Source organism: Gopherus flavomarginatus, chromosome 3, assembly GCF_025201925.1.
Source record: "Gopherus flavomarginatus isolate rGopFla2 chromosome 3, rGopFla2.mat.asm, whole genome shotgun sequence".
Lineage (NCBI taxonomy): Eukaryota > Metazoa > Chordata > Testudines > Testudinidae > Gopherus > Gopherus flavomarginatus.
In genome coordinates, this window is record NC_066619.1 from 134059672 (window position 1) to 134087409 (window position 27738).

The 27738-nt window shown below is 40.6% G+C and overlaps 1 protein-coding gene across 10 annotated transcripts in view; it reads left to right on the top strand.

Moving 5' to 3' along the window:
- ZNF462 (zinc finger protein 462) overlaps positions 1-27738 on the top strand; it is a 110762-nt gene that overhangs the window by 58604 nt on the left and 24420 nt on the right. For 6 of the 10 annotated variants that reach the window (XM_050948151.1, XM_050948152.1, XM_050948153.1 and 3 more), the window contains 4 exons: positions 813-1084; positions 4115-4233; positions 8421-8612; positions 27407-27674. In XM_050948151.1, coding sequence (XP_050804108.1) covers positions 813-1084; positions 4115-4233; positions 8421-8612; positions 27407-27674 — 851 coding nt within the window. Of the gene's footprint in view, positions 1-812; positions 1085-4114; positions 4234-8420; positions 8613-12817; positions 12928-27406; positions 27675-27738 lie in introns of those variants that run through there. The other 4 variants (XM_050948157.1, XM_050948147.1, XM_050948149.1 and 1 more) reach the window with 4 other exon arrangements.

The following is a 27738-nucleotide window of genomic DNA, read 5'->3' on the forward strand; positions in this document are numbered from 1 at the left end:
AGTACTCTATCTAAAAGGGCTTTTATTATTTTGTTGTCCTTTCACTGTCCTCCCCCTTTGCTTACGTGATGCTACAAAAGAGATTGTTCCTTTTCTCCTACCCAACTATCCTTTCCAAGAGTAGCCTACAGGATCACTGCCATCTTTTTGAGCAAAAGGAAATTACTTAAGTAGTTGAGTAAGAAAGCTGAAAACCAAGGTCAAATAAATGTGGTGCCACACTCTCTACCAATTTTAAGCTGTTGATCACAACAAAATATGTGCCATGATGAATAATAATAAGGGAGGGGAACAAGAAACAGGTAACGGTTTCTGAAGAGGAGTAGTGTTTTCTTAGAGTGCCTGTTGTTTTTCTCTTGTGAATTTAGTGCTGGTGGAAAGTGTTTGCTCAACAGCCCTTGGAAGGGGAGGTCTGGGTTAGTCCAGAGGCAAGGACAATGCAAGTTTCCTACATACCACCCTCCTATGTGTCTCTAAGCTGTTTTGGGGACTCCACCTCCAGGGCTTCGATGGTTGTTAGCTCAGTTTCTACTCCATTTCCATGGCTTTTATGCTGACATTGACAATATTACTTAGGGCCAGTTGTGAGAGTTAGTCTTTTTTTAGAATAGATTTGAAAGTATGGGACCTTTTCCTGAAGAAAGCCATTGATGACATGGGAACAGTGCAGGGATATCTTTAGAACATGGATGTAGTGGGATTCCAGGAGAGATTCTGAAAAGGTAATCTTAGAGGTAAAGTTAACACACGGGGAAGACCCAAGGCAGAAGGGAGAGAGAATTGATGGCTTTGGGGGGGTATGTGTTTTTTAGCAGGAAGCGGAAGATTCTTCAAACACAACTTTGGAGGGTTTTGAGGGAGCAAAAGACCATGGCATGGTGGAATTTACTGAAGCTGAATCTGGAGCATCCTTGGAAGATGAAACCAGGCCTGGGGGCTACCACTGCAGCCAGTGTGACCGGGTTTTGATGTCTATGCAGGGTCTGCGATCTCATGAGAGAAGTCATTTGGCTCTGGCCATGTTTACCCGTGAAGACAAGTACAGCTGCCAGTATTGCTCCTTTGTCTCTGCGTTCAGGCACAAGTAAGTTTTTGCAATAGAAGTACAGACCAGTGATACTGCTTTCATGTGTGCTGACATTAAAGGGGGCACTGTACACTTGAAATCTGGACACTTTTACCGTTTAACTGCTTTTCCCCTCTTTTTGCTAGTTTTCAGGTATTCACATTCTTCTAAGTCCCCTTACCAGTATCTCTGATTCTTTTCATATTTTTTTAAAAAATGTTCAGTCTCCTTTTTTCTGTGGGGGAAGAACACACACAAACAAAAGCGGCAAACTTCCTACACAGAGGAAACAATGAAACTGACCCTTCACAGTGCTGTCAAATTCATGAAATAAACAGGAAAGAAAAGAGGGAAATATTCATAAATAAGGAACCTGGGTGTTACCTGAAGCAATAGTTTTCAGATAGCAGTGTGGTTTGTTTGTTTTTTTTGTTTGTTTTTTTTTTTTGGTGGTGGAGTTTTGTTGGATTGATTTCGAGAGATGTAGTCTCTTTAATACTGAACAGTTCTCAAAAGCTGAACTTATTGTGGTATGTAAATTGTTCTATGAAAACATTATCCACAAGAGTATAGGGCTCTTCTCTGAGTGAGTTCCACAACATACTCCATTTTCTGATGCAACAAATTAGGTGTTAGCAGAAATAAGCAAACTTCTCACAAAGTATGTGGTAAAGGTTTTCTTAGACTGAGGAGAGAGGCAGCTTCTTAATTGGCTTTTTAAACTTACTTCTTGAAGGCCTGCCACAAAGAAATGTATTTTGTAGAATTCCCCCTCCGCCTCACCAAACCCCTATGGACTGGCTTGAGAGCACATGCATGCTTCATCTATCCTCCAAGGAGACACCTACTCATCCAACGAAGGAGGGAAAATCCATGCTCTGTTCTTTCTTAAACATTCGTGGCATCATCCACAGCATCATAAGTCAGGCTTAAGTGTGTCTGCTCTGCAACCAAATCCATACCTAGGGAGAGAGCAGGATACAGAAGACAAATCTTGTGTTCTAGACAGGTGACACTTCCACCAGCACCCCAAGCCAGGTTATAACCATAATCTGTTTTACAGGCTCGGCGAGTAAAAGGACAGGGCATCCCCCAGGGAGTGTGTGTTGGGCACAGGAGGCTGCTTCTGGGCAGAGACATTCCCATACTGAACTGGCAGGCCCTGACAGAACTGCATTGGTGGAATACAGATTGTGCCACTTTAAAAGTGTAGCGAGAACCACTGCTTTCTGTTCTAAAATAATCCCCCCACCCCCGCCACACACAATGCAACACAGCTCTAGCACTGAGGTTGCCTGCACTCTTCACTGGCAAGTGTTATACTGGCTCTGAGTGAAGAAGGTGCTGGGATTAAATAGGGAGGATCAAGGTGGAGTTCAGTGAATTTGTGGTTACCATAGAAATAGGTGCAATCAGATATTGTGTGACAATCTACGTCATCTCTTTAACTTGGGTAAAATAGGTAATTGGGAGAGAGAAAATCCGTAGTGCAAGTCTAAAAAAAAAAAAAACTAAAGAAAAACTGATGGGAAAAGAATCTCGGAGGTTGGACCAATGTTTTGAGTTTAATTGTATGCGGTCCTGTATGGACTAGTATTATATATTCTACGTCTTTGGATGGGCAATCTCTTTTAATTGTTAAGACAGTTTATTTCCTTGTCAGGTATTTAAGATGGGGTTTTGTTATATGAAGTATTAACACAAACGGATGCTCAGCATATTTTATTCATTGAGCAGATTTGTTAATTTCACTGGAATGGCAGTAATTATATCTCCTTATTGAATTTACAATAAAATTATTTTGCTATGAAGTGCTCCTGTAAATAAAGACACACTGTACATTTTGTTACTATCCAGTGTTAATTTGAATGGACTAAGAGTGCAGCTTGTGCACCGGTGGGCAGGAATTGCCATAAATCAGGCTCTTTTTATGGTTGTACAGGACGAAAAATGCAGCAGGAACCCCTGCATGGTGTGTGAAGATTTGCTGTTTAGTATGAATTTGCCAGTTGAAGTGAAATACAAGCACATTTGAAAATAAAACGAAAGCACTTCTGAGGCTAAAGACTATTTTCCCCATTCTATAATTCTGTTGCCATGCACCTCTTACACATGCAGGCTGAAACTAGGACAAGAGTCAAAAGTTTTAACATACCAGGAGAAGAGGCTGTTGTTGGGATATGTCTAGCCCAGCCTAATGTTGTCGCTTGCTTTCTTGGGATTTGTGGACTCAGGAAGATCAGCTGGTTTAGAGAAGCTTCCAAACTGCAGGGTTCTGATTCAAAGGTTAAGATGTTCACCTAGTGCTTCATTCTTCTAAATCAAATGTAGTTATGGGTTGAGCTGTGATAAAAAGATTGATTAGAAAGAGTCTGGAATCTGAAAGGGTTTCTTACTTCCCTCTCTTGCTTTGACTTCTCACAAAGAAGATCCTAGCATAGATGTTCCCTGCTACCCATCCTTTCTTCTTGGGGTCCATGCACTGTCTCCCAAATCTCTCTCTAAAACCATCTTTTTTTCTTTTTCTTTTTTTTTTTTTGCTCCTGGGTTGGCTCCTGCACAGCCTGCTGGCATCTTCTCCAGAACAGACTAGCCAGTTTCTATTCTCTTTGCCAGAAGAAGGCTTCCTCAGTAGAGCAGGTTGAAAAATTTCAAAACTTGCTGATTGGAGGGGGAAATGGGGCAAACTTTTCACAAAGGCTCTTGTCAAACCAAAAATTGCTGTGTTAGTTTTTTGGTTTTTTAACCAGCTTGGTTCTATAGCACCTATCCTGTTAAACTCTGGATAAGATTGATTAAAACCAGATTTTCCCCAGTTATGCTGTTTTAAGTGGCTTGCATTCTGTATAACATTGGGCTCAGTTCTCTCACCCTTCCTCACGCTAGAAACTACCTTGCTTTGCAAGTTGCCTTGTTAGATTAAGGTGGTACCCAGCATGAAGAAGGGTAGCAGAATCTGGCCCATTAGGTTTTCAGCCTGGCGTATGAAATAGTAGCCGAAGTTATTTAATATTTTGTGTTTCCTTTTTCTGCCTCTCCCTTGCCAAGTTTGGATCGCCATATGCAGACTCACCACGGACACCATAAACCATTCCGTTGCAAACTCTGCCCATTCAAGTCCTCCTATAATAGCCGTCTGAAAACTCATATACTCAAAGCTCATGCTGGTAAGTCTGTGTCAATTTTATAATGCAGCAGCTATAACAAATGTCTTACTCTTTGTTGGTCAGTGCCACTGTTACCAGTTAAACTTTCCATTTTGGGTGGGATTTTCAAAGGTGGTTCAGCATTAAATTCTCTGCTCCCATTGAATTCAGTGAGAGTCTTAACATTGACTTCAGAGGGAGCAGAATTAGGCCAACACTGAGCATGACTGAAAATCCCACACTTTTGTTTCTAAAAGTGTGCTCAGTCATTCAGCTTCTAATAATGGTAGCCAGACACATCTGATACTCACATGTTGATGATCTGCTGTTCTGATCTGTTTATATTTTAAATGACTCCTGAAATGAGCTGGGATTTGCATTTTGGACTGTCATGTGTTGGCTTCAATGTGCAAACTGAACTTGGAGCCAGATCCTCAGCTGGTTTAGACTGGCATAGCTCCATTGATGGAAATGGAGCTTATGCTGACTTACACAAGTTGAGGTGTGAAGTATTTTATAGACTTTTGACCTGTTGTATAGAATGAACACTCAACCAACACACTTGTGATAGTTGAGAATTGGGAAAGTGATACAGGGGAGGGAAAGGATCACAGCAAAATATTACAACAATGACTGTCTAAACGGTACACAAAGATCTAAAGGAGACACAAGATCATTCAGAGACTGATCTTGATTTCCTGGCCTCAGCCATGTGACATATTTCTGCATTAAAAAGTTTCTCACAGGACTGGGGTCAATATCTACTTACTCCTTTGGCTACTATTACAGCTTCCTTTTAATAAAAAAAAAGAAAAAAAAAGGGCAAATCAAATCAAATGCAGATAAGTAGACTGTCAACCAAAACAAACCACCACACAGTAATCTAGCTAATTACTAAAACCCAACGGTGTTAGACATCTGTCAGTAACTACATCTCTGAAACTCCAGGGATTGCGGATCACATGGTCACATCTTGGTCTCATAGCAGTTCCTTCTGCCTGTTCTGCAGTGGCACAATTAATAAAATACAGTTGGTTGTAGTCCACTAACAAGAAGTTAATCTTTCCTGTTAAATTCAAATAGATCAAAATTAACCTGGCATGAAGGGCAGTCAGGAGTCGCCTATAGTTTTGCTGCTGCTCTGCATTCTGTTTCCTGTATTGATTACAGATTTCACACTTGCGTACCTTATCTTCAACGACAGCATTCATGTCAGGCCCTGTTCTTACACCTCTCAGTATACGGCTAGGCACTGTGAATTAGTTTAATGTTTCTGACCTCACGCTGTGTGGTCTTATGGGATGGTGTCCTTTGTACAGAATCCCATTTTAAGCAGCTACTTCAGTTTGTATAGTCCCAATAAGTTTTCATGTGTAGGGGTGCCTGGGTGCTTTTTGTTGGCCGTCCATTTAGAATCAATCTCTCAAGCTGTTGTACGGTTGGGCTATTTTGTATTTCTTGTTTGAGCTTGTCAAAATTTTGTTTAAAAATTTGCAAGTGAGCCATATTTCCTCCAAACTCCTTTTTCTGTAGATTCTTGATTTTGCTATATATAGGTGATCTTGAAACCATGTCTGCTCTGAGAAACTCCCTGCAGGGCCTGTATCTCACATTATGCAGGTACTTTGGAATTTCGTGGTCACTTTCTGGAGTGTAGGTGCTGCTTTGTGTAATGGTTGTGTAATAGAGTTTCCAAAGTTTCATGATCTGTTTCTGCCTCAATCAGTGTCTACCAAATAGACATTCATGAAACCGAATAATTGCTAGCATTTTTTTTTCAATCTAAACATAGCTCTGTTGTGTTTGTTCAGTCCTCTGGAAACATAAGTAATCACCTTCCGGGAAGGCTACCCCCCAACCCATGTGCATTTGAATCAACCAAGATCTTAGACTCTTTCTAATCACAAAATATTCCAGTTTCAGCGCTTCCATGACAACTTTTTTTTTTAAATTCCCAAAACTTTTTCTCTCCGTGATCAGACCTGTGCTAATCTGAACAAATTTAGAAGTGAATTTGCTTAGATACGTTAGCCTGCTCCTTATTCTGAGTCTTTCCATTTGTACAGTTAATTGCCTCCATCTTTCTGGCTCTAGTCAAACTCTGTTTGTCACAGAGTACGTACTTTACATTCACTCCTATCTGGTATTTGTTCCTGTTCAGTGTAATGTTCTTTCTTTTGGCATGTTACGGAATGTTATGTGGTGCCTCTCATTGTGGTGTTGTCTTCACCCCAAATCAGCAGATTGTTAAACCATTACTTCCACCCAATCCACATTCTAAATAATCTGGATCATGATGCTTTGGTACATCTTAGGATTTGAGACAGTCCCAAAGGGATATCATTTAAATATATATATCTGCAAAATGGGGAGTTGAAGATAGATCTTTGTAGTTTTTCTATTGTCAGACCTACCAAAAGTCTTGCCTTGCATCCAAAACTGAAAGTACTCTTGCATTTTGAAGTCCTAGATACAACCACCTCAGCTGTTCTCATAGAGTAGTGCTTATGTTTGAAACCTTGTTCAAATCTTCTGATCCATAACGGTACTTAACTTGTTTGAGTTCATTATGATGTCTTTAATGTTAATAAAGTCAGTCGGTGCCTGTATTCATTCAATAACATCTAATTTTACCATATCATGAAGCTCATCCTTCTTGCTCACTGTATTTTGGACAGCATGCTGGTATCTATGTCCATGGGATACATTATATCCTTAATGCATCCTGTCTCACTAAGTAACCAATCATATTCTGGAAGAATTACATTTCCATATTGTCTGTAAATGTGCTTTACACCTTTTATTAATCAGCATTCTTGTTCCACTACTTCGTACTCTGAGTGGTCTGTCCTTCTCCAGATACACCAGTGTGGGCTTGCCGGTGGCCTTACTTGTGTCTTACACTAAAGAAGCTTAGTTGTTGTTGTTGTTGTTGTTGTTTAATTTTAGCACCGGGTGGTCACTAACCTTTCCACGTATGCTTGCTGGGATTATGTTGAACTGAGCTCCAGTATATATTTTCAAATTCTCTTTTTTTGTTTATTTCCATGTCACAAACCCAATCTGTTCACGAATCTTATTTTCTAAATTTATGAAGAGATCCCCCACTCAAAAGAATTGTTTCTGCATCTTCATTATCAAAGCTTTGTCCTCCAGCTAATAGTCATAAATATTTTACACTTATTTTTGTTTGTTTTTTTGTGGTTTGTTTGTAACCCATGCTTACTCGGTGTGGTGCTTTGTTCTCCCTTCCAGATAAGAGCCATAGTTGCATATGTAACATCACAACCCTTGTGTTGGACAACTTTGCTTTGTGTTCCAATTGCTTCTGCACTTACTGCAAACAAATCTGGTCTCTGCAATTTGTTTATCCTTGTATTCCGTCTTTATGGCTTGGAATGTATTTAGAATTACAAGCACTTCTGTTCTTTCACTTCTTCTTAATGCTTTCCATAACACAGTTTTTGCTAGCCTTGCAAATATCCACTTTTCCTAGTATTGTCATGTCCATTTCTTGTAATAACCTTACCTTGATCTGGTTATCACTTATACCACAAATAATTCATGTGACTTAGCTTTGTTACGTGATGACCAATGATCTTGCCTGGCAGCCGGTTTCATGTAAGGAAAATGTACCTTATCCAAATTGCCTGGATCGCTGTATTCTTGAAGATTTTGAAGGATTTTGGCTAGCATCTTGTAATGCCCTTCATGTTCCTTCAGTAATGCTTCTGGACCTGCTACATGTAGCAGTATGGAGGTTTCCACCCTCTCCAATTACTGTGAAAGGCCTCTTGCTTCCAAGAAAATTTGAAAGTCCTGTACCCACCTCTTCCAGCCATCTTTGAATCCCTGAAGCTGAATCAGCTCCATTTCGCCAAAGATTGTTTTCTTCCAACACCATGCAACAAAGTTGTGATGCACGGGAGTGCTGATGAGAGTCTGGCCTTTATTTGCTGGCCTCTAGTCATGTGCCAAGGGGGCCAGGGTTTCAAAAGGGCAATATCTTTGTCATATGGCAGGTGTCACTATCCATAGACTCCAGTACTGACTGTTCCAACAGGAAAACTGAATAGCTGGTTTTCTTTGGAACCAGTCTTGCACCAGATGAGTCAATGGGAGTTTTGCCATTGAGTTCAGTAGAAGAAGGATGGGGCCCCATTATTTCTTTTGTGAGCTGATGACTTGCCTGTATTTCGCTCACCCAGGTGAACATGCCTACAAATGCTCCTCCTGCTCATTTTCCACCATGACAATCAGCCAGCTGAAAGAGCACTCCTTGAAAGTGCATGGGAAAGCACTGACACTACCAAGACCCCGCATTGTCAGCCTTGTAGCCTCACTCGCCCAACACGCCTCCAAGAACCACACTCCTGCTGAAGAAGTGGAGGACTCTAATGGTAAGAGGTGCCTCAGAGCAAGAACCTAACTGTCTAAAGTGCTGTTTACCCACCCACCGCCTGCCCCAAAGGCAGTTTCTATGGTCACTTTGTAAAGGAGAATCTGAAGTTGCTTCTAAAATAAGAATAAATTTGTTTGAAGTATGTGATCTACAGAAGAACCTCACTAATTCATGCTCCTCTAACTTATCCAGCCCGTAACTGATACTCAGGGTATGTCAGGGTGTCTTCACTTCTTAGCAAAGTTTTATGAGGGAGATCTTTAAAGCCACAATTAGATTCTCAACTCCCACTGAGAATCAGTGGGAACAGGATATCTAACTCCCTATCTATGCCTCTGAAAATCTCCCCTTAAAAGCTACAGGGTGTGTAGAAAAGAAGTCCAAAATATTGGCTGTATCAGGATGGTGGGTAAAGATGGTGAGTGAAGTAGAAGAGACATTTTTTCCCACCCTCCTGCCTCCCTTAAGCCCATTGTAAAAGCAGCATGCTGCTCAGGGCTCTGGGAATTTTGGTCAGTGTGGTTGAATAGAGCAGATGCAGAACTGGAGTATGGATGCTATATATGACACAGACCCTAGCAAGCTTACAGGGAGATAATGCAGCTGCAGGGTCAAGCTCCACAGGCTGGCAAGGGAGTTGGTACTCGGGCAAGAAACTACTGTGGTTCCCAAGTGAGTCATATTGACAAGGAAAAAAGATGCACAAGGAGCTGGGCAGAAGTCCAGGCTCTCTGGTGATCTTCAAAGGTTGTCTGGGATTTCCTCAGATCAGATTTTCCATGGAAGAGTTAGAAAGGAAGGAATGTAATATTGTTCTGAATATTCCATAGAATGGTCTGACTATTTGGATTTGTTTTGTTGAAACGGAGAGTTTCATTTCTAAGGGGGAATGGGGAAGAATGAAAGAGGACTAAACCCAGAGGCAGAAACCCCAAAAGACTAAAATAGAAACTAAATTTTTCAAAGAAAACTTGTAAAGATGTGAACAGCACAAACATGTTCCAAAAAGGCTGTTTTTCTTTTTTCAAAAACACCTTTTCAATGAGACAGTTTTGACCAGCCCTGTTCAGATCTCTTCTTGTCACAGGATGGTGTCTGGAACTGGGCAGGGAATACTGACCGAGCTGCTACTGATATCATTTTTGCTAATACTGACTAGTCCAGTGAATAAAGTATCTCTGCTGTGCATTATTGTGTTTTTAAAAGATATTTCTCTGACTCTTCAGATTTCAAAACTCAGTCATTATCAATGGCTCTACCAATCTTTAATGTGAATTAGCAAGGTTCTACTAATGATGAACATATTAAGAGATGCGTAGAGACAATGTTATGGGCTTTGGAAGGATGATGCATTTGCTTTCTGTTGCTCACACTCAGAGCTCCAAGTCATGATTACAGGAGCAAGGCATGAATTACAATTATCCTCTGTAGCCTGTTATGTTATCAATATTGTAGTATTTTTATTTTTAAAGAGGAGTACATCTTAGTTAAAGGGTTCTGGTTTAAAAATTTTAAGGTATGCTGAAACTCAGTCATTATCATAGGAGGTCTCTGTTAAACAGTCCAGATTTGTATTGTAACCAGAGGCCAAGACACAATTTGTCCCAAATAGCTTGATTGCCTTTAAACTACGTTAATAGTTAAATGACTTTGAAAATAATAAAAGCCACCAGCAGCCAATTAGAAGAGCACAGGTGAAGTAATAATCATATGAACATTCTCAGCATCGCTTGAGAAAGGAATAACATGCTTTAAGTAATTTTCTTGACATTGCAGAGTTGGTTACAGACCAGATTAATGATCACTATGCTTTTGATATGGTTCATTTTGGATTTTTAGAAGTGGCTGAATAGAGTTCCATGTAACTCAGACCTGTAAGCTGCAGGTGAGACGTGGAATAGATAAATGATTGGTCAGAATAATGGAAAGCAGGCAGTCCATGTGAAAGATGCTATTATGCCCCACTGGGGGAAGTATTAAGTGGGGTTCGCACAATACACAGTAGTTGGACCTCCACTGTTCTAACATATATAAATAACCTTCCCCTGGGCTGGCTATAATCTAGTTAATTTGCTGATGACTCAAAATTGGATCAGAGTGAGGGTACATCGCAAACATGGATACTGTATCAAACGAATTTGGACTTGTTTCATGAATCAGTAGCTATATGGCAAGAAAGTACAATTGAAAGCATATAAATCAGGCCCAGTTACCATACCTGGGTTGTGGAAGGGGGACTTCTACATGTGCACAGTGTTTCTGGTGTAAAAGATGACTGTCACCATGATATCAGGGGCTCCTTAAATAGGAATCAGTACATTCTGTAAGCACAGAATTCCCCCACCCCCCAAACTATTTATTTATTAGGAAGTTTTAACAGCTTGCCACGTAAATATCAGAGACCAAACAATACTCATTGCAATGCTGAGCTTTTGTCTAGAGAAACATTATATAGCAGAATGATCATCAGAGCTCTCAATTTAACAGGATTTTACCACGTTAGTGAGCATCTTTACACTACCGCCAACATATCAGTGACATCTCTGAATACACACATTGACCTGACTAGGCATGTCTGTCTAATGTTAATATTTAAAAAAAAAATTGGACAGGAAGCACCAAATTCTTTCAACAAACAAAAATGAAAGGCCATGAAAATATTGTACATTAAAGTGCAGTCTTGTGTGCAGTGTAATCACTGTATTATGTTGCTGTTTTAAACAATAATAATCCAGATAAAGGGCCAAATCCACAGCTGTGACGCTACTGAGTGTCAGTGGAGCTACGCTGCTTTACACCTTTCCTTCTGGTTGTTTTGAATTAGAAAATCAGCACCTGTCTGGCCTTGAGGAGCGGATAGTGACTGGCATGCTTGTAAAATCATGACATCACAAGAATAAGGAGACTCGAAACTAAGCATTTGAAAGTTTTTGGTTTTTGTGTTTTGTCAAACTGTTTTTTTGTGTTTGATGGGTTTCTTCGAACCTCTCTTTCACTTCCAAGTCTAAGGAGCAGTTTGGAGAAAGGACATCTTTGGCTCTGTCTCTAGTAACCCATACTAGTTTGTTACAGCAGCACAAACTCGTCATGTAGACGCACCACTCTGGTGCAAAGTGGGGCTTTACATCTGTGCAACTTAATCCAGTAATATGCAGAAGTTACACTGGTGTACCTATAACAAGTGCAAATTTCCTTACTGTAGGCAGGGCCTGAGTTATAGATTAATTACTCCTTCTTTCAGGGTGAGAGATCATACTGCACATGCGCTGAGATCTCCAGCAAAACTAGGGAAAGCCTGATTGGACTTTCCAGGGCAGTACTACACGCTGCTCCATCCCTTTTACAGATGGGAGGAAGCATAAATCTTTCAGTTTGCCTGTAAGTAGTTACGCGAGGCTGGGGCTTAGGTGTTTGCAGGACTGAGCGTCAAAATCCTAGATGCCTTCATTCTCCCCAAGGGAAGCTTCTGAGACCTGTAAATCGGGCTGTGTCTTCCATGCAAGTTTCAGTCCTAAACAAATATCTTTGGAAGTTGAAGGCAATGTTACTTCATTTTAAAAAGGAGAGAGACAGAGAAATACTTGAGTGGGTCCTATAACATTTAAAATATTTTAAAAAAATACCCAACACCTTAATAATTGGGTTGGCATTTTTATTATTATTTCATGCACATTGTACTTAAAAGCAAAGTCATCATGGCTGCTCACCCATGCTCACTTTGAGTGATACTTATTTTTTTGAATAGCCTGATTGGGTTTTCATGGGACTGCAGAGAAAGATACTACTCTATGTAAGTAAGGTTGGCAGAATCTGGAGATACCCTTTGGAAGCAATACAATGCACTTTATGCATGCTCCTGCGATTCAGTGGCCATCCCCTTCCCTCCATGCATGCCAAGAAAAATATTTGCCCATCATAAATACAGGCACACATTACAGAACACATACAGAGTGAGTAATGTTCAAAACAGAAGCTTTTTTGAGTTTTACCTTATGGTATGCATCAGTGTGTTCACTTTTTTTTTTTTTTTTTTTTTAGCAGCAACTCAAAACAGACCCAACACCTCAGTTTCAAAAATAAAAAGCAGATGTAATGATAATTAAATTCACTAAGTAGCAGTATCTGAGCTCCATCATTGTCCAAAGCACCCAGTCCCATGTATTCCAGCTCTTCTTGAACTTTGTTATTTTCCCTTTGATAAAGGCCATTGCCTCATCTGGAGATTGAAATATAAAGACGTGTCTGTCTTGATTCACTGGAGCCTGGCTGGGCACAGAACTGCTCAAGTGAGTCCCCTCTTTTAAGCTGTTGTCTGAAAGGTGCAAATCCATTTTTTTTTCCCCTTCCCGTCCCCTTTTCAGAAGTGATGCTGCATAGTCAGGAAAAATACCTATCTCATGCTCTTTGATGGCTGAAATCCCCTTGGGCTCAGAGGGCCTTCCAAATGTTTATTAGAGGGAGCTGATGTGGCAGCAGAACCACACAAGAAGCCTGGATGAGGAGAGGGGTTCTCAGAAGACCAGCAAGACAGGAACAGATCCATTGAGTTGCACATAGCTAGTGATCCACTTTTCCCACAAAAAACAACTACAACTTGTCCGGGCAGATCCTTCAGCATACTCAGAGACTTCAGCTGCCCCTTGATTTTTTGTGTAGGCCTTAGTTTCTAGCTCACCTTTTGTCTTAGGTGTAGTGTTGTCCTCCTTCAAAGTGTTTTAATAGCCTCCTATCCAGAAGTCTCTAAATCTATCACTTCTAAGGCCAGTCGTTTAATTTTCACTTCAGTTATTTCTCTAATTTTATTTGTGTTTGTCTTGCTAGTAGTAGCTAGTGTTTTTTGGATGTCTCACAGTCTTTTTTTATATAAGGATTCCATACTTGTAGTCTATTACGTTGTTAAGTTTCAGAAGACTGATATCAGAGTACGTTTCATAGGAATATTGTTGCTGTGGGAACATGGAAGTATCCTTTTTGCTGCATGGGCCTCACAGTTTTTGAAAGACACCCTTTGAAGTTGGCAGTCCTTTATTTGGCTTCCGTTTGATTGGGAAGGCACAGAACCAGTGAGGACAAAAGTGCAAGTTCAAACAAAGCTTAAGGCATAATTGCTTAAATTGCAAGGCGAGTTGGATGTGCAACTGCACAGAATGTCTTTGGTGATCAGATAACATGGTGTGATGAACATGCTATTAAAACAAGTAGATGTCTCCATGTGCACATGCACAGTCACATTTGATAGGTATATCTGCACATTTGGTACTGAACTCTTAGGGTTATTTTGTGTATATTTGTGCTGATTTCAATGAAAGTGCGAGTCAGAACAGTTACTGCCCTTGCACAGTAAAAGACTCAGTTATTGCTAACTTAGGTCCCAGTTAAAGAAAGCACTTAAGCATGTCCTTAACTTTACAGACACACAGTGGGCATATTGAACTGTAGGAAAGTACTCACGGTGCATGAAGTTAAGCATATGCATAATTCTTTGCTCAAGTCCTTAGTTTTGCTGGTTTAGTGTTGGACTTTTTTTCATCTAAACAACCACTTTGGGTTTGATTACTACTCTCCTAAAATGTATCCTTTTTAAAGCAAAACACTTCGTATTTATTTAGAGTAGAGAAACTCCTAAAATGGAGAATTGCTTATGATTTTTCTTTTCTTTTTGTCTTTGCGTTATTACAACTTAAAGATGTCCAGATGGACTTAAAACAACAAAGCAAAAACTTTGAAGGCTGAAATAAATAAAAATATTTCTTTTCTTAATGGTTTCTTGCAAAGCTCTGGTCTTACATCAAATGTTTTCCACCAAGTCAGAAACCACAGAAGATAATGGTTTAGTGGCTTGATTAAGATGGACAGACCTCTGCAGTGTAAAACTCCTTTATGCATTCTTATATTGTATACCCAACCCAAAATTGGAATGAAAAAATGTGTGGCTAATGTATTGCATTATGATTCTGAAAGGAAGTTAGCCTGGAGACTTAAATGATTTTTTTTTCAGAGTGGTGACATGTAAAATTGTATTTGCAAGCCTGAGGTGGTCATAGGAAGCTATTTCCCCAATAACATTGGTTGAGGGTTTTTTTGTTTGTTTGTTTTGTTTTTTTAATTATTTTTAAACTAATACTCTGTGGTTCACTTTAAGCCAGCAAGTGCATTTTGACAGTATTATACATATTTGTAAAGTACACAGGAGAGACACATCTTAATCACCTTTCAGAGAGAGAGAGAGACAAGCTGAAGGGAAAAAAGTAGTCAAAATGTATGGAGAATGACAGTGATTGCTTAAAAATAAAACACTTGACTTCTACTATTACTTAAAAAAACCAAACAAACCAGCCTGAAAATAGCAAAGGTGCAGTTTTCAAAATCATTTGACATGAGTCTAACTTTGTTACCATTGAAGTTAATGAGCATTTGCTCTGAGGAGCTGCCACACTCTCTCAGTCCTTCCTGTTTTTGATGATGGCCCACAAGTGGTGCCAGTGCTAGAATTCCAATTAGTGCAAAACTTTGTTTCTATTTGATTGCCTGAGGTCGCACGGGAAGGAGTGGCTCCAGTATGTCATCTCCCTGTGTTCAGACTAGGGTGCCAACTTTGTAATATTTAAAAACCGGACACTTCAGCAGGAGTGCCAGAACCTCCTGAGGCCCCGCCTCTTCCCTTCCGAGGCCCCACCTCTTCTCCCAAGCCCCCAACCCCATTTGCGCCTCTTCCCTCTCCATCCCCAGTTGCTCACTGCTTTTCCCCTCTTCATAGAATCATAGAATATCAGAGTTGGAAGGGACCTCAGGAGGTCATCTAGTCCAACTCCCTGCTCAAAGCAGGACCAACCCCAACTAAATCATCCCAGCCAGGGCTTTGTCAAGCCTGATCTTAAAAACCTCTAAGGAAGGAGATTCCACCATCTCCCTAGGTAACCCATTCCAGTGCTTCACCCCCTCCTAGTGAAAAGGTTTTTCCTAATATCCAACCTAAACCTCCCCCTCTGCAACTTGAGACCATTACTCCTCGTTCTGTCATCTGCTACCACTGAGAACAGTCTAGATCCATCCTCTTTGGAACTCCCTTTCAGGTAGTTGAAAGCAGCTATCAATCCCCCCTCACTCTTCTCTTCTGCAGACTGAACAATCCCAGTTCCCTCAGCCTCTCTTCATAAGTCATGTGTTCCAGCCCCCTAATCATTTTTGTTGCCCTCTGCTGGACTCTTTCCAATTTTTCCACATCCTTCTTGTAGTGGGGGACCCAAAACTGGACACAGTACTCCAGATGAGGCCTCACCAATGTCAAATAGAGGGGAATGATCACATCCCTCGATCTGTTGGCAATGCCCCTACTTATACAGCCCAAAATACCATTAGCCTTCTTGGCAACAAGGGCACACTGTTGACTCACATCCAGCTTCTCGTCCACTGTAACCCCTAAGTCCTTTTCTGCAAAACTGCTGCCTAGCCATTCAGACCCTAATCTGTAGCAGTGCATGGGATTCTTCCGTCCTGAGTGCAGAACTCTGCACTTGTCCTTGTTGAACCTCATCAGGTTTCTTTTGGCCCAATCCTCCTTCCCCTGTTTGTCTCCCCCTTTGCTCAGGTTGAGAGGGACTCAACTGTGGAGCTGGGGCATGGAGCTGTAGCTGCCCGACGCAGGTGGGCGGCGGCCTGGCTGAGTAGGGGCTGGCACGGGTTATGACCGGGTGCATCCGCGCCTTCTCCGCCTGCATTAACCAGACTTTTGGTGTCTGGTCAGTAGATCTGACTAGACACTGTCAGGTCCCCTTTTTGACTGGAAAGTCCAGTCGAAAAGCAGACACCTGGCCACCTTAGTTAAGGCCCTTCATTACTGCTGCTTTGCACTGCTCTAGCACCTTTCATCAAAAGATCTCAGCTTTGTAAAGGACCGTCAGCTTTATGTCCATTTGATGTGTGAGGACATAGGTGCACAGAGGTTCATATCAACATTTTTGCACCTGAGTGCCTAAAGTTTTGGCACCTACATACTTAATTAGGCATCTGAATATGTAGCTTGATTCTTCAAGTGTCAGTGAGATTTTAGCACCAAAGTGTGGCACTCGTGTTTGAAAATATTGACCAAAGTGGCTTGATTAAGATTGCTCAGACAACTTCCTGTTCCTCTTTCTAGTTTTAGAATTGCACCCAGGCCAATTGGAGGGGCTGGACATCAGGCCAATCAGTGTGGCTGGACACTAAGCCAGTTGGTGGAGCTGGACATTGGCTGCAATCAGGAGCTTTGTGGGCAGAGTTCTACCAGTTCCCTCCCATGCTGGTTCTGGAGAGCTGTCGGGTGGCAGTCATGGTCTGGGTGCTGCTTGGGGACTTGAGGGCCTAAATTCAAGACCCATGATCCTTCACACCTTGCCCCGGTGTCCACTATTAATCTTGTTATTCTCCAGAGCAAGTTTAGTCATGGTAACAGGAGTTGCCAGACTGGATTGGACTGGGTGGCTATCTAATCCAGAGGAAGGTGCAAGAAACCATGTAACGGGCAGTTAAGGAATAAGGGAGGGATAGCTCAGTGGTTTAAGTATTGACCTGCTAAACTCAAGATTGTGAGTTCAATCCTTGAGGGGGCCACTTAGGGATCTGGGCCAAAAATCAGTACTTGGTCCTGCTAGTGAAGGCAGGGGGTGGACTCAATGACCTTTCAAAGTCCCTTCCAGTTCTAGGAGATAGGATATCTCCATTTAATTATAACCTGCTCTTGGGGGAAGTTTCTTTCTAACACCCAATAGTTAGACACTATGTTAAGCCTTGAAACACAGGGCTTAAATGTAGAAATGCAGTTCAGTTACTGCAGTTTGTATATATATATATATATATATATACACACACAAACATGCACACAGATCCAGAATAATGAAGAAACATTTAAATACTTTGTGTTTGGTGATCATAGAATATCAGGGTTGGAAGGGACCTCACATAATCCAACCCCTAGCTCAAAGCAGGACTAATCCCCAGACAGATTTTTGCCCTAAATGGCCCCCTCAAGGATTGAACTCACAGCCCTGGGTTTAAGCAGGCTAATGCTCAAACCACTGAGCTATCCCTCCCCTGAATGATCATGTTTATTAAACAGGAAGGGAATTGCAAAGCAGACTAAAATAAGTCTGAGATGATTACAAGTTCATAAGACACACTCAGCCCTTTACACTTGGAATGAGGAATGAATGGTAGATGGAAATTTACATAAATTAAGAAACTAACTATTATTGATCACTCCCAGTCGTTGAATGGTTAAATCTATATCTCACTAGATCTACCTAGCGTCTAACCTCTCTGCTTTGCTTTCTCCATCTAGTCCTAAGTGTCACAATTCATCCCTTGTATAACTTCATTTGCCACACTGGAGCTGCACCATGAATGCAATTGGTCAAGATGTTAGAAATAAATGGACAACTTTTATTTTAAAATCTTTGAAGATAGTGTGTGTATTGAGATCTGACATTTGAAATACAAAAAAATTTTGTTTATTTCTAAGTCCTACCACATGTTTAGACTGGAATTTTTATCACTTGAATAACAAACTGTGTAAACACATGATTGAAACCTGACCTATGTATTGAACTGTTAAGCCAGTACATCCAGGTGGCAGCATTCTCCCAGCCTGCTGTAGTGCTCATACTTTAAACAGCAGTCTCTGACTAAACAGAGATGCCACACTCTCAAGCAGGTAATTCAAATATGTAAAGTTATTCAGCATGCATCAGTCCTATATAATGAGGAAAATCATAATGAAGAAAACCCATTCTATGCTAGAATTCCTCTCTGGCCTGACAAATATGAAGTAGGGAGCATGTTGCAGAAAAACGATTGGAATAACCTGCGTTTTAAAGAATAGAAATGTGCTTGGCATAAAATAATAATAAACTATTTTTGAAGTAAAGTTGAAGGATAATAAGCTAAAAATAAAACCAAGAAAGCAGCTTGGGAGAGACGGGGGATAAAGAAGAAACAGAATTAATGGCCCTAGGCTGAATGGGTACACAGAGAGCAGTGTCCTTTCCTGCCTAGAATTGATCATTCCAAAGCAGCACTTTCGTAGAGCAGCATAGGGATGCAGATAGTGCTGCTGGCCATGTTTTACCTACTCTGTGGATAAATAGAGGTCTTGAGTGCCAATGTTAATAGAAATTCCTGGCAGTACAGGAAACTTTAGAATAGGAGGGGGCAGGAAGCTCTTTGGTTGGTCCCCTCCCTGCAGATAAAAATAATATGGTACAACTTTTTCCTCCAATTACTTTTCTTTCTTCTGAAATGTATATAGTTCCCATTGCTTTTCCTTGTAATTGATTATATAGTATATTATTACTACTGTATACCTGATCCTATGCCTAGTGAAAAATCAATTGGAGAACCCCCATAGACTTCAATGGGGAGCAGTATGGGTCCCTCGCTGTGTTAAATAATTTTACCTTCTGAGTTTCATCTTCTAAATTCCTTTTGTTATTTTCTTCTCCTTAGATTAAGTGCATGTCCTTTCTAAGTGATTTTGACACTAGCACAAGGAATTGTGCAACATCTGTCCCCTCTTTGTTGTGTTCAGAATTACGTGTGTGTCTATAACTCAAAAGAAAAAAGGAGATTAAAAGTTACAAAGGAGCATGGATATAGTCTCTCCAGCCTTTTTATTTGAACAACTAAGATCCTACAGTCTGTGTATCTTGCTGGTTGCCCCCTGTTGTACCTTCTCTACATCTAATGTTAAAAAAATGTCCCAAACAGATCAAACCGTTCCAAATGTGGTCTTGATACACAGTGCTGGAGTAACTTCCTCCAGTGCATGTTCAGCTCTCCCTTTTATTTAGTTATTTATTTATTTTTAAATGCATCCTCAAATGTCAGTTGTTTTTCTCTGCTGCATAAAGCAGTTTGTGGCAGGTTTTTGGTTTCATCCCCTCAGATCTTTCTCCTGGTTATTTCTTGGCAGTGCCTAAATGTTGAGGGCCTGATTGTCATTTACACCAGGGCCACTTCACTGTTGTTCTATCAGTGTAAAGGGGCCCCTTTGTGTAAATGAGAAGTAAGCCCAAAAAACCTGGTCCTGTCACATTTCCTTGCACTCTCAGTATTTTCCACAAGCAGCCATGCTTCAAGTCTGTGCTGAATCCTCAGTCTTCTCACCCTGTTCCTCCCCCACTACGTTCCATCTTCAGAGTGTTTCACTCTCCCACATATTCCTGCTTCAGGTCAGTGATGTGTGGCATCAAGTGAACAAACGTGTGTCATCTTAGTGATCCCTGTGGAACTCCACTTCCTCACCTTCCCACTTCTCATGCTGTTGCTGCTGCATGAGTAGAATATCCTCTCGCCGCTGCCTAAGCTGATACTTGGAGTCTGCTTGAGTTGCAGTGGGATTCATATTTTGAAATTACAAAGACTCTTTTCAAAATCCCATCTTAACGTACTTGTACTTGCTCAGTGTCTGCTATCGCATCTTAACTTGGTTTCTTTCTTAGAGAAGAAACCATTTGCTTGTATTTTTTCTTCCTTAAAAAAAATCTGACTGTTCCTTATTGCAGTCTTCCCTTTGTGAATAACATTCTAGGGTTTCCTCGTTATAGGCTCTCCAATATGTCCCCAATGCTGAAGTTGCTGTTCCTGTTCTGTATTGTCTTGGATCTTTCCATGCTATCCCATTTGCTTCTTGATCTAGTCCATCATCCCGTTTTTGCCCAAAGAGACTTTTAAATACATGTTGAAGTGTCCCAACACTTCCTTTGTTCAAAACTCTGGAGCTGTATAAGAGCTTCTCCAACTGCCGATTTCTTATTTTATTTCATTCCTCAACCCCCCACAAGAAGATGATCAGTGACTTTGTAGTTTCTGTTCTTGTATGAATTTTACAATGAAATAATGTCTTTATTTGTATCCGTCTCTCTTTGGTCATTAATCTATCTCTTGCTATCACTTAGAGGCTGGAGTAGTCTTCTTCCTCATGTACTCAGTCTATTGCATCTCTTATGCAATATTCTATTCTCCATCTTGAGCTCAGATTCTGGAAGCACTGAAGCATATTTTTAATGTTTAATGTTAGACATGTGTAGCCTACTGACTTCAGTGTCTGAAAGACTGGGGCACTCATTTGTATTTTATTTTTAGTTTAATTGTGTGATCTTCCTACTGCTTCTCTGTGCCTGATACTTAAACATTTTGCATTTGTATCTCTTAGCCTGAACTGGTGTTTGCTCTGATGTGTTTGTGTCGATTGACAGATTTTGTATGTTAGACTTCTGTATGATATTTCAACTTGATTTTCTTGGATTTTCAAGTAAATAATAATATCCTGGGATGAAAAATTAAATTTATTTTTCCTTCCTCAAAAATATTCTATTTTTTCCTTTTATTAAATAAAAAAAACATTTTTATGCACGTTGGCGCACACATATTAATTTGCCCAAGACTGGCTATGGAAACTTGGGAATTTTCATTCTTATCTAGTATTTACTGCACTTTTTTATATTTTTTCCTAGTATTTCTCTAGTTTTTCCACAATTCCATAGTATATGTATGAACCTGTTGTTTTCTCTATTGCATCTCTTCCACTTGCATATTTCACATATGCTTAATTTCTTTTGGAATAAAGAAATCCTGTTGTACCTTACATATTATATTTATTGTTAATATGTTGTGTTAATACAAAAGAGTTTTCTCATTCTCTTGAGTTATGGAAGTCCAGGTGTTTCCCCATAGACTCCTGATACCATAATTTTTAACAAACTCTGTAAACAGTTAATGCCATTGTATATGGCTGTACACACCAGGTATGGTACCATGAGCCAACCATGTGTTGCTCTTTCCAATATAAAAAGTAGTAACCAGTCACAACACTATTGTTTTTCTGTGTTGCTAGGACCTCCTAACTAGGATGGGCAATCTTACTCCTTCCTTTCGTAGACCTCTTTAATAGGGCATCCAGTATGTACTGGCCAAAGTGTTGCTGAAATGACCTGATTGCATATCCTCCGGACACTTTGAGTCAGCTTTTCGAAAGTGCCTAAGTTCCACTTAAAACCAATGAGATTTAAGCTCCAAAGTGACTTAGGTGCTTTTGAAAATTTTATCCTCCAATGGTTAGGAAACGTGGTAGGCATCGACGCACAAATATAGTTAACACATGGCTGTGTTGAATATCCTCATAGCAACTCTTCCTCATCCCACCCTCCAACTTGTGCTGCATATAACCAGCTCAGATGATCACTTCACCATGTATTACGAGCACATTGTTTACTTATAGATGGGGTTTTCAGAAGCAATCTGTGCTGACCTAACTGCTCCCTTTGAAGTCAATAGTAAAACTTCCATTGATTTCACTGAGAACAGAATTAGGTCAATGGAGAGCACTTTTGAATACCCCCTCCTATAATATAGGCAGGAACTGAGTTATCTGCTAGTCTTATGGCACTGTCTATGCAGTTGGCCTATTGAAAAATCTTACAGGTTACATTTCAAGTCAAAGTATTTCTACTGTACCCATTGTTGTTCCAATGAGACAAGGTTTGTTGTCTCAGTTTCTCCAATTCTTCCTTAATTGAGGTGGCTACTGCTGCTCTTCTTTTATGTCTGAACATTCTATATTTTATCTCAAACTTTTGAAGTGGGATACTATGTCTTGTATGTCCTTTGTGTAAAAATCGTTGTTAAAAGCAAATCTCTTTGGTCTTTGTTTGAATATTTGACTATTTTGCCCTGGTTGATTTATTGCTTACCAGTCCCATTTTGGTGCAGGTTCTGAGATGTGTGTACAGAAGTGTGCCATGTTTTCTTTGTCATGTTAGCCATTCTCATGTCTTGGAATTGTTTTTTAAAAATGTGCTAGTTTTTCTTATTACATGCTCAGCCCTCGTTCCTGGTTGTTTTTCCTTTTATGAATCTTCTAGGGCCTCTCTCTTAGCTTTCTGTATTTAATATCATTTTCTAACTGCTCCCTGGCTGCTGAATGGCTTTCTTTTTCTTGCTGGGCTTTAATGCAAACTTGAAATATCCTTTTTCTTTACTTTCTTCAAACCTGGATTGCAGGACCCTCTGTCTACTCTGGGCTGAGATTGCAAATGCCTTTTGGGAGTTCATCCAACCCAACTTCTCCTCTGGATGCAACAAAAGGCTGGCGTGTAATTTGCATCATTAGTGGGGTCCTACCAAATTCGTGGTCCATTTTGGTCAATTTCATGGCCAAAGATTTTTTAAAAGTCAGTTTCATGATTTCAGCTATTTAAATCTGAAATTTCACAGTGTTGAAATTGTAGGGGTCCTGACCCAAATAGGAATTGTGAGGAAATGGGGGTCGCGGTACTGCTACCCTTACTTCTGTGCAGCTGCCGACAGCGCTGTCTTCAAAGCTGGGCACCTGGAGAGCAGCTGCTGGATGGGAGCCCAGCTCTGAACTGCCACCAGCAGCAGTAAGGATGGCCTGGTATGGCATTGCCACCCTTCTGCGCTGCTGCCTGCAGTGCTGGGCCCTCAGTCAGCAGCCGCCGCTCTCTGGCTGCCCAGCTCTGAAGGCAGCAATGCAGAAGTAAGGATGGCATGGTATGTATTGCATGGTAAACCACTCTTGCTTCTGTGCTGCGGCTGGCAGGGCTCTGCCTTCAGAGCTGGGCGCCTGGCCAACAGCTGCTGCTCTCCGTCTGCCCGCCAATACTGCAGCCCCCCACCCCAAATACCTTTCTGACCTCTCCCTCCCCCCAAAAACTCCTATTTGGACCCCCAATTTGAGAAACAGTGGTCTCCCCCATGAAATCTGTATAGTATAGGGTAAAAGCACACACAGGACCAGATTTCACGGCCTGTGATGCGTTTTTCATGGCCGTGAATTTGGTAGGGCACTAGTCATTAGTTAATAGAACCACCTGCCTATTTTCCTTATATCCAGGTCTTTTTGTCTTGTCTCGTTATTATTTAACATTAATATTGTGGTAGTGCTTGGAGGCCTCAATCATGTTGGGACCCTGTTGTGCTATGTGCTGTACAGACATCTAGAGAGTGACAATCCTTGCCCCCAAGTGTAACTCCGGGTGCTTCTAGACTCCCCCCAATTCCATGGGAGTTAAACAAGTGCTTAAATACATTGCTGAACAGGGATGGACTTTATTACTCACACACATCAATGTTTTGCTGAGTTGGGGCTATACTACCCCTTCTCCTTTGCACTGAATTACCATTCTTTTGCTCTGAATAAAGAACCTACCCAGTCATTATTGCACTACACCACCTTTTTTTCACCCCTAACTTGGCTTTTACCTACAGACAGTGCTTGCCGTACTATGCACTAAAGGCTTGATCCAGAGCCCGCTGAAGTCAATTATGAGGCTTTCCATTAACTTCAGTGGGCTTTAGATCAGGTACTAAGGGCTTAGTCCAGAGCAGTGGTCTTCAACATGTGGTCCATGGACCCGTGGGGGTGTCCAGACTGTCTCTAAGGGGTCTACAACAGGTTGTCATTACCATAGAACAGTGGTTTCAACCTGAGGTCCATGGACCCCAGACTATGTCTAAGATTTCCAAAGGGGGTCTGCACCTCCATTCAGCATTTTGTAGGGGTACACAAATGAAAAGGTTGAAAACCAGTGGTCTAGAGCTCATTGAAGTCAATGGAAAGACTCTGTTCCATTCAGTGGCCTTTTGGACTGGGCCCTAAGCGTTCTTGCTAGAATTGTGTCTGTAAACATTCCACCTTTGAACTAGCATATTACATAGTCTGGCAAACTGCTTTTCAGAAATCAACAGAAGCCACATATACACGTTAATCCTAGTTGTTTTCCTGCAGAGGGAGCTAAGTCTTGCACTGCTTAAGGAATCTGAGAGAATTAAAGCATACTGGCAAAGGAAGAGGAGTGAAATATCCATGCAGAGCTGTAGGCATAAATGTTAATGTTTAAACATGAGCATATAATCACAAACTCCAGCGGTGTGTGGATAACTTATTTTCTATAAATATTGAAGTGCTGATCAAGTGTAGAATATTTTCATCAGAAGAGCTGTAAACCAGAAATAGAAAACAAATGAACACAAATCCAAGTTGAATGAAGAAAATTCAAATGTAAATGCACATTATGTTCCTTTCTGGTATTTCCCATGATAGGAAAGTTGATCTTTGGTTCACCTTTTTCTTCTTGTTGGTTTATAAGAGTGCCTCTTTACTTCTGCAGGTTTCACAGAGCAGATTCCACATAAATATAAATACCAGAGTTTAAGGCTTCTTCTCTTTCTTTTGTTTGTTTGTTTTTTAAATGAGACAACTGGAGTAATATGCGGCAGATCTAGGGAGAAGGAAAATATGTGAAATAAAATAAAGTATAATGGATCTTCCAAAAAACCCACTTCTAGTTAAAAGATTAGCCACATTTTAGCAATGGATAATATTCAAAACATTGATGGGTGAAAATGAGGGCCAGATTCTCAGCTGCTATAAATACGCCTCGTTCCATTGGAATGGATGAAGATGCACCTGTTTATTTCTGCTTAGGGTCTGGCCCAGAATGCTGAAGATGTGATGGAAATTGTCAGTCTCCTTGTTGCTAAGTAATGGATCAACAAGGTTTTGTTAAGTGATTTACAGGAGGCCTGAATGGCGCGCACACAACTGCCTGCTGTGACATCAAAATTATTAGGATGCCAGGTCCTTGTATGGGAGACTATGTCTAGCTGGGACGTTAGAACGGTTGGGTCAAATAACCCAGACGTTAGTCGCTTCCCCCCTTTGAAAGAAAGTATACGATGAACTCTTATGATTTACTGGCCAAAAACAATGCAGAGGAGCACGTTGCCAGCTCTCCCTCTAAGGGAGTAATGGCTTTTAGAGAAGGCTGCTTCAGCTCTGCGCTTGCTAGGCCTGTGCTAACGTGGAGGGAATAGGGGACTGTTTCGAACAAAAGGAAAACAAACCTTAAGATTTGGAGGGGGGGACACTGTAAACCACTAATGAAATGGTAAACAAACTTGCTACAGAAAGAATGAATGCACAGATGCTAAATGCAGCTTTCTGATCAGGTCTGGGTTCATGAGACTTGGATAGAAGAATGTAGGAGAGAACTTAATGCATTTTACCAGGATCTTTTATGTCTAGTCCTTTGTCCTCACTCTACACCTGGTGATAAACCAAGGGAGGCGTGAGACATTATTTAACTCTTCTCCCTGTTTTGTTTTTTGCCTTGTTTTGTTTATCATTTCTAAAGCCTGTATATTCCCCTTTTTGGCAGGGAGAAAGCAAGCGAGTGTTGTACTCTTTTGAAGACAGGTGGGGAGAAGTCCCCACAGTGAGTGCTATGCAGTGCTGTTTGCCTTTTGTTTGTCTTTACTAATTGGTTAGAATGGATGGTATTAAGTTCCATCTAGTAGGGGTGTTAGAGAATTCCTACATATCCTACCTCAGGGAATTATACTTTGGAAAATTAAGTTTCCATCAATGCAGGAGGTGGTTTGTACAGTTTGTAGTCCCTCTTCTTTCTTTCTTTTCTTTTCTTTTCTTTTTTTTGAAAAGCTTAAGAAAAGAGCCTTTTGTTTTCTTTTCAGGAAAGTTACACTGAAATTCATCTGTGCTGTATTCATCTGCCTTCATTCGTGCCATTCATGGGCAGCTGTCGGTTATATAGGACAAAGCTGCTGAATTCCAAACCTCCACATTCAAAACAGTGTATTGGGAAAGGTTCAAGACCTTTTTTTTTTATGTTGAGAGGAAGGAATACTGGTTTTCAGTTTGTGTTCTGAGATTTTTCCATCCTCTTCTCCTTCTCCCCCATGCCCCATCAAACTCATTTCTCTATCATGATATTTTAATGGCATTTAAAATTCTCTTGGACTCCTTGAGACTTGTCTGTATGACGTTGATGGTTTTGTCACTGTAGCCAAACTTCTAAAATATCTTTCAAAGACACCTGATTAGGAAATCTCTTTAGTGGGATTTAGGATGAAATGCCCTTTTTAATATTGTCTCACTTTTAAACATCAGCCACTGGAGAATATATCTGATTTTTATATTTTAAAATTAAAATCATTTCAAATTTTAGGATGTGACTAGTTAGATATTATAGTGAATGCTCCATACTGAAACACTTTGTTTTAGCTAGCTTTGCTAAGAGGTTTCTCCATTAATTCCATTAATTTTAGAGGAAAGGACTGTAAATGCTTTTAAAAAAAATAGGTTACTCGTAAATATCGGGGCTAGATCCTCAGCTGGTGTAAATTAGCATAACTCAATGGGAATGCACCAGTTCACACCAGCTGAAAATCTACTTTAGATTGTGCACCAAATATCAAAGCAGCAAAGAATCCTGTGGCACCTTATAGACTAACAGACGTATTGGAGCATGAGCTTTCATGGGTGAATACCCACTTCGTCGAATGCATGTAGTGGGATATTACCACAGGACTCTTTGCTGCTTTTACAGATCCAGACTAACACGGCTACCCCTCTGATATTTGACATCAAATATAGATGAATGCTCACAGTATATTAACCTGCCTCTATTTCACAGTTTACAGATTTCTTGACACTAGTCTCCTTTTTGTACTGCCCCATTTTGAAGCCTCTCACTTGATAATTAAAAATAATGATTTCAGTCAACTGCCTTTAATTGTAAAATATAAACTAGATTTGAGATTATAGAGATGAACAATTACCATTCTTCCCTCCACACCACTTCCGAAAGAAATGTTTAAGATTTTCATGATTTAGGGCTTGATCTAACTCCAATCAAAGTAAACAGGACTTGGATCAGGTCCTTAAAACCTCAGATTCTCTGACCAACAGATATAACTTCCCCTTCACTTTCTCCCCAGATTCTTCATACTCAGAACCTCCTGACGTTCAGCAACAGCTGAATCACTATCAGTCGGCAGCTCTGGCCAGGAACAACAACAATATTAGCCCCATCCCACTTTCTGGGGCTGCTGCAGGAGCTGAACAGAAAACTGAAGCCATCCTTAACTGTGAATTTTGTGAATTCTCCTCGGGTTACATTCAGAGCATTCGGCGTCACTACCGTGACAAACATGGAGGGAAGAAGCTCTTTAAGTGCAAAGATTGTTCCTTTTATACAGGCTTTAAGTAAGTATGGTACGACACAGATAAACTGAAATCACTTCTAACACTTTAAAAAAACGAGCACTCT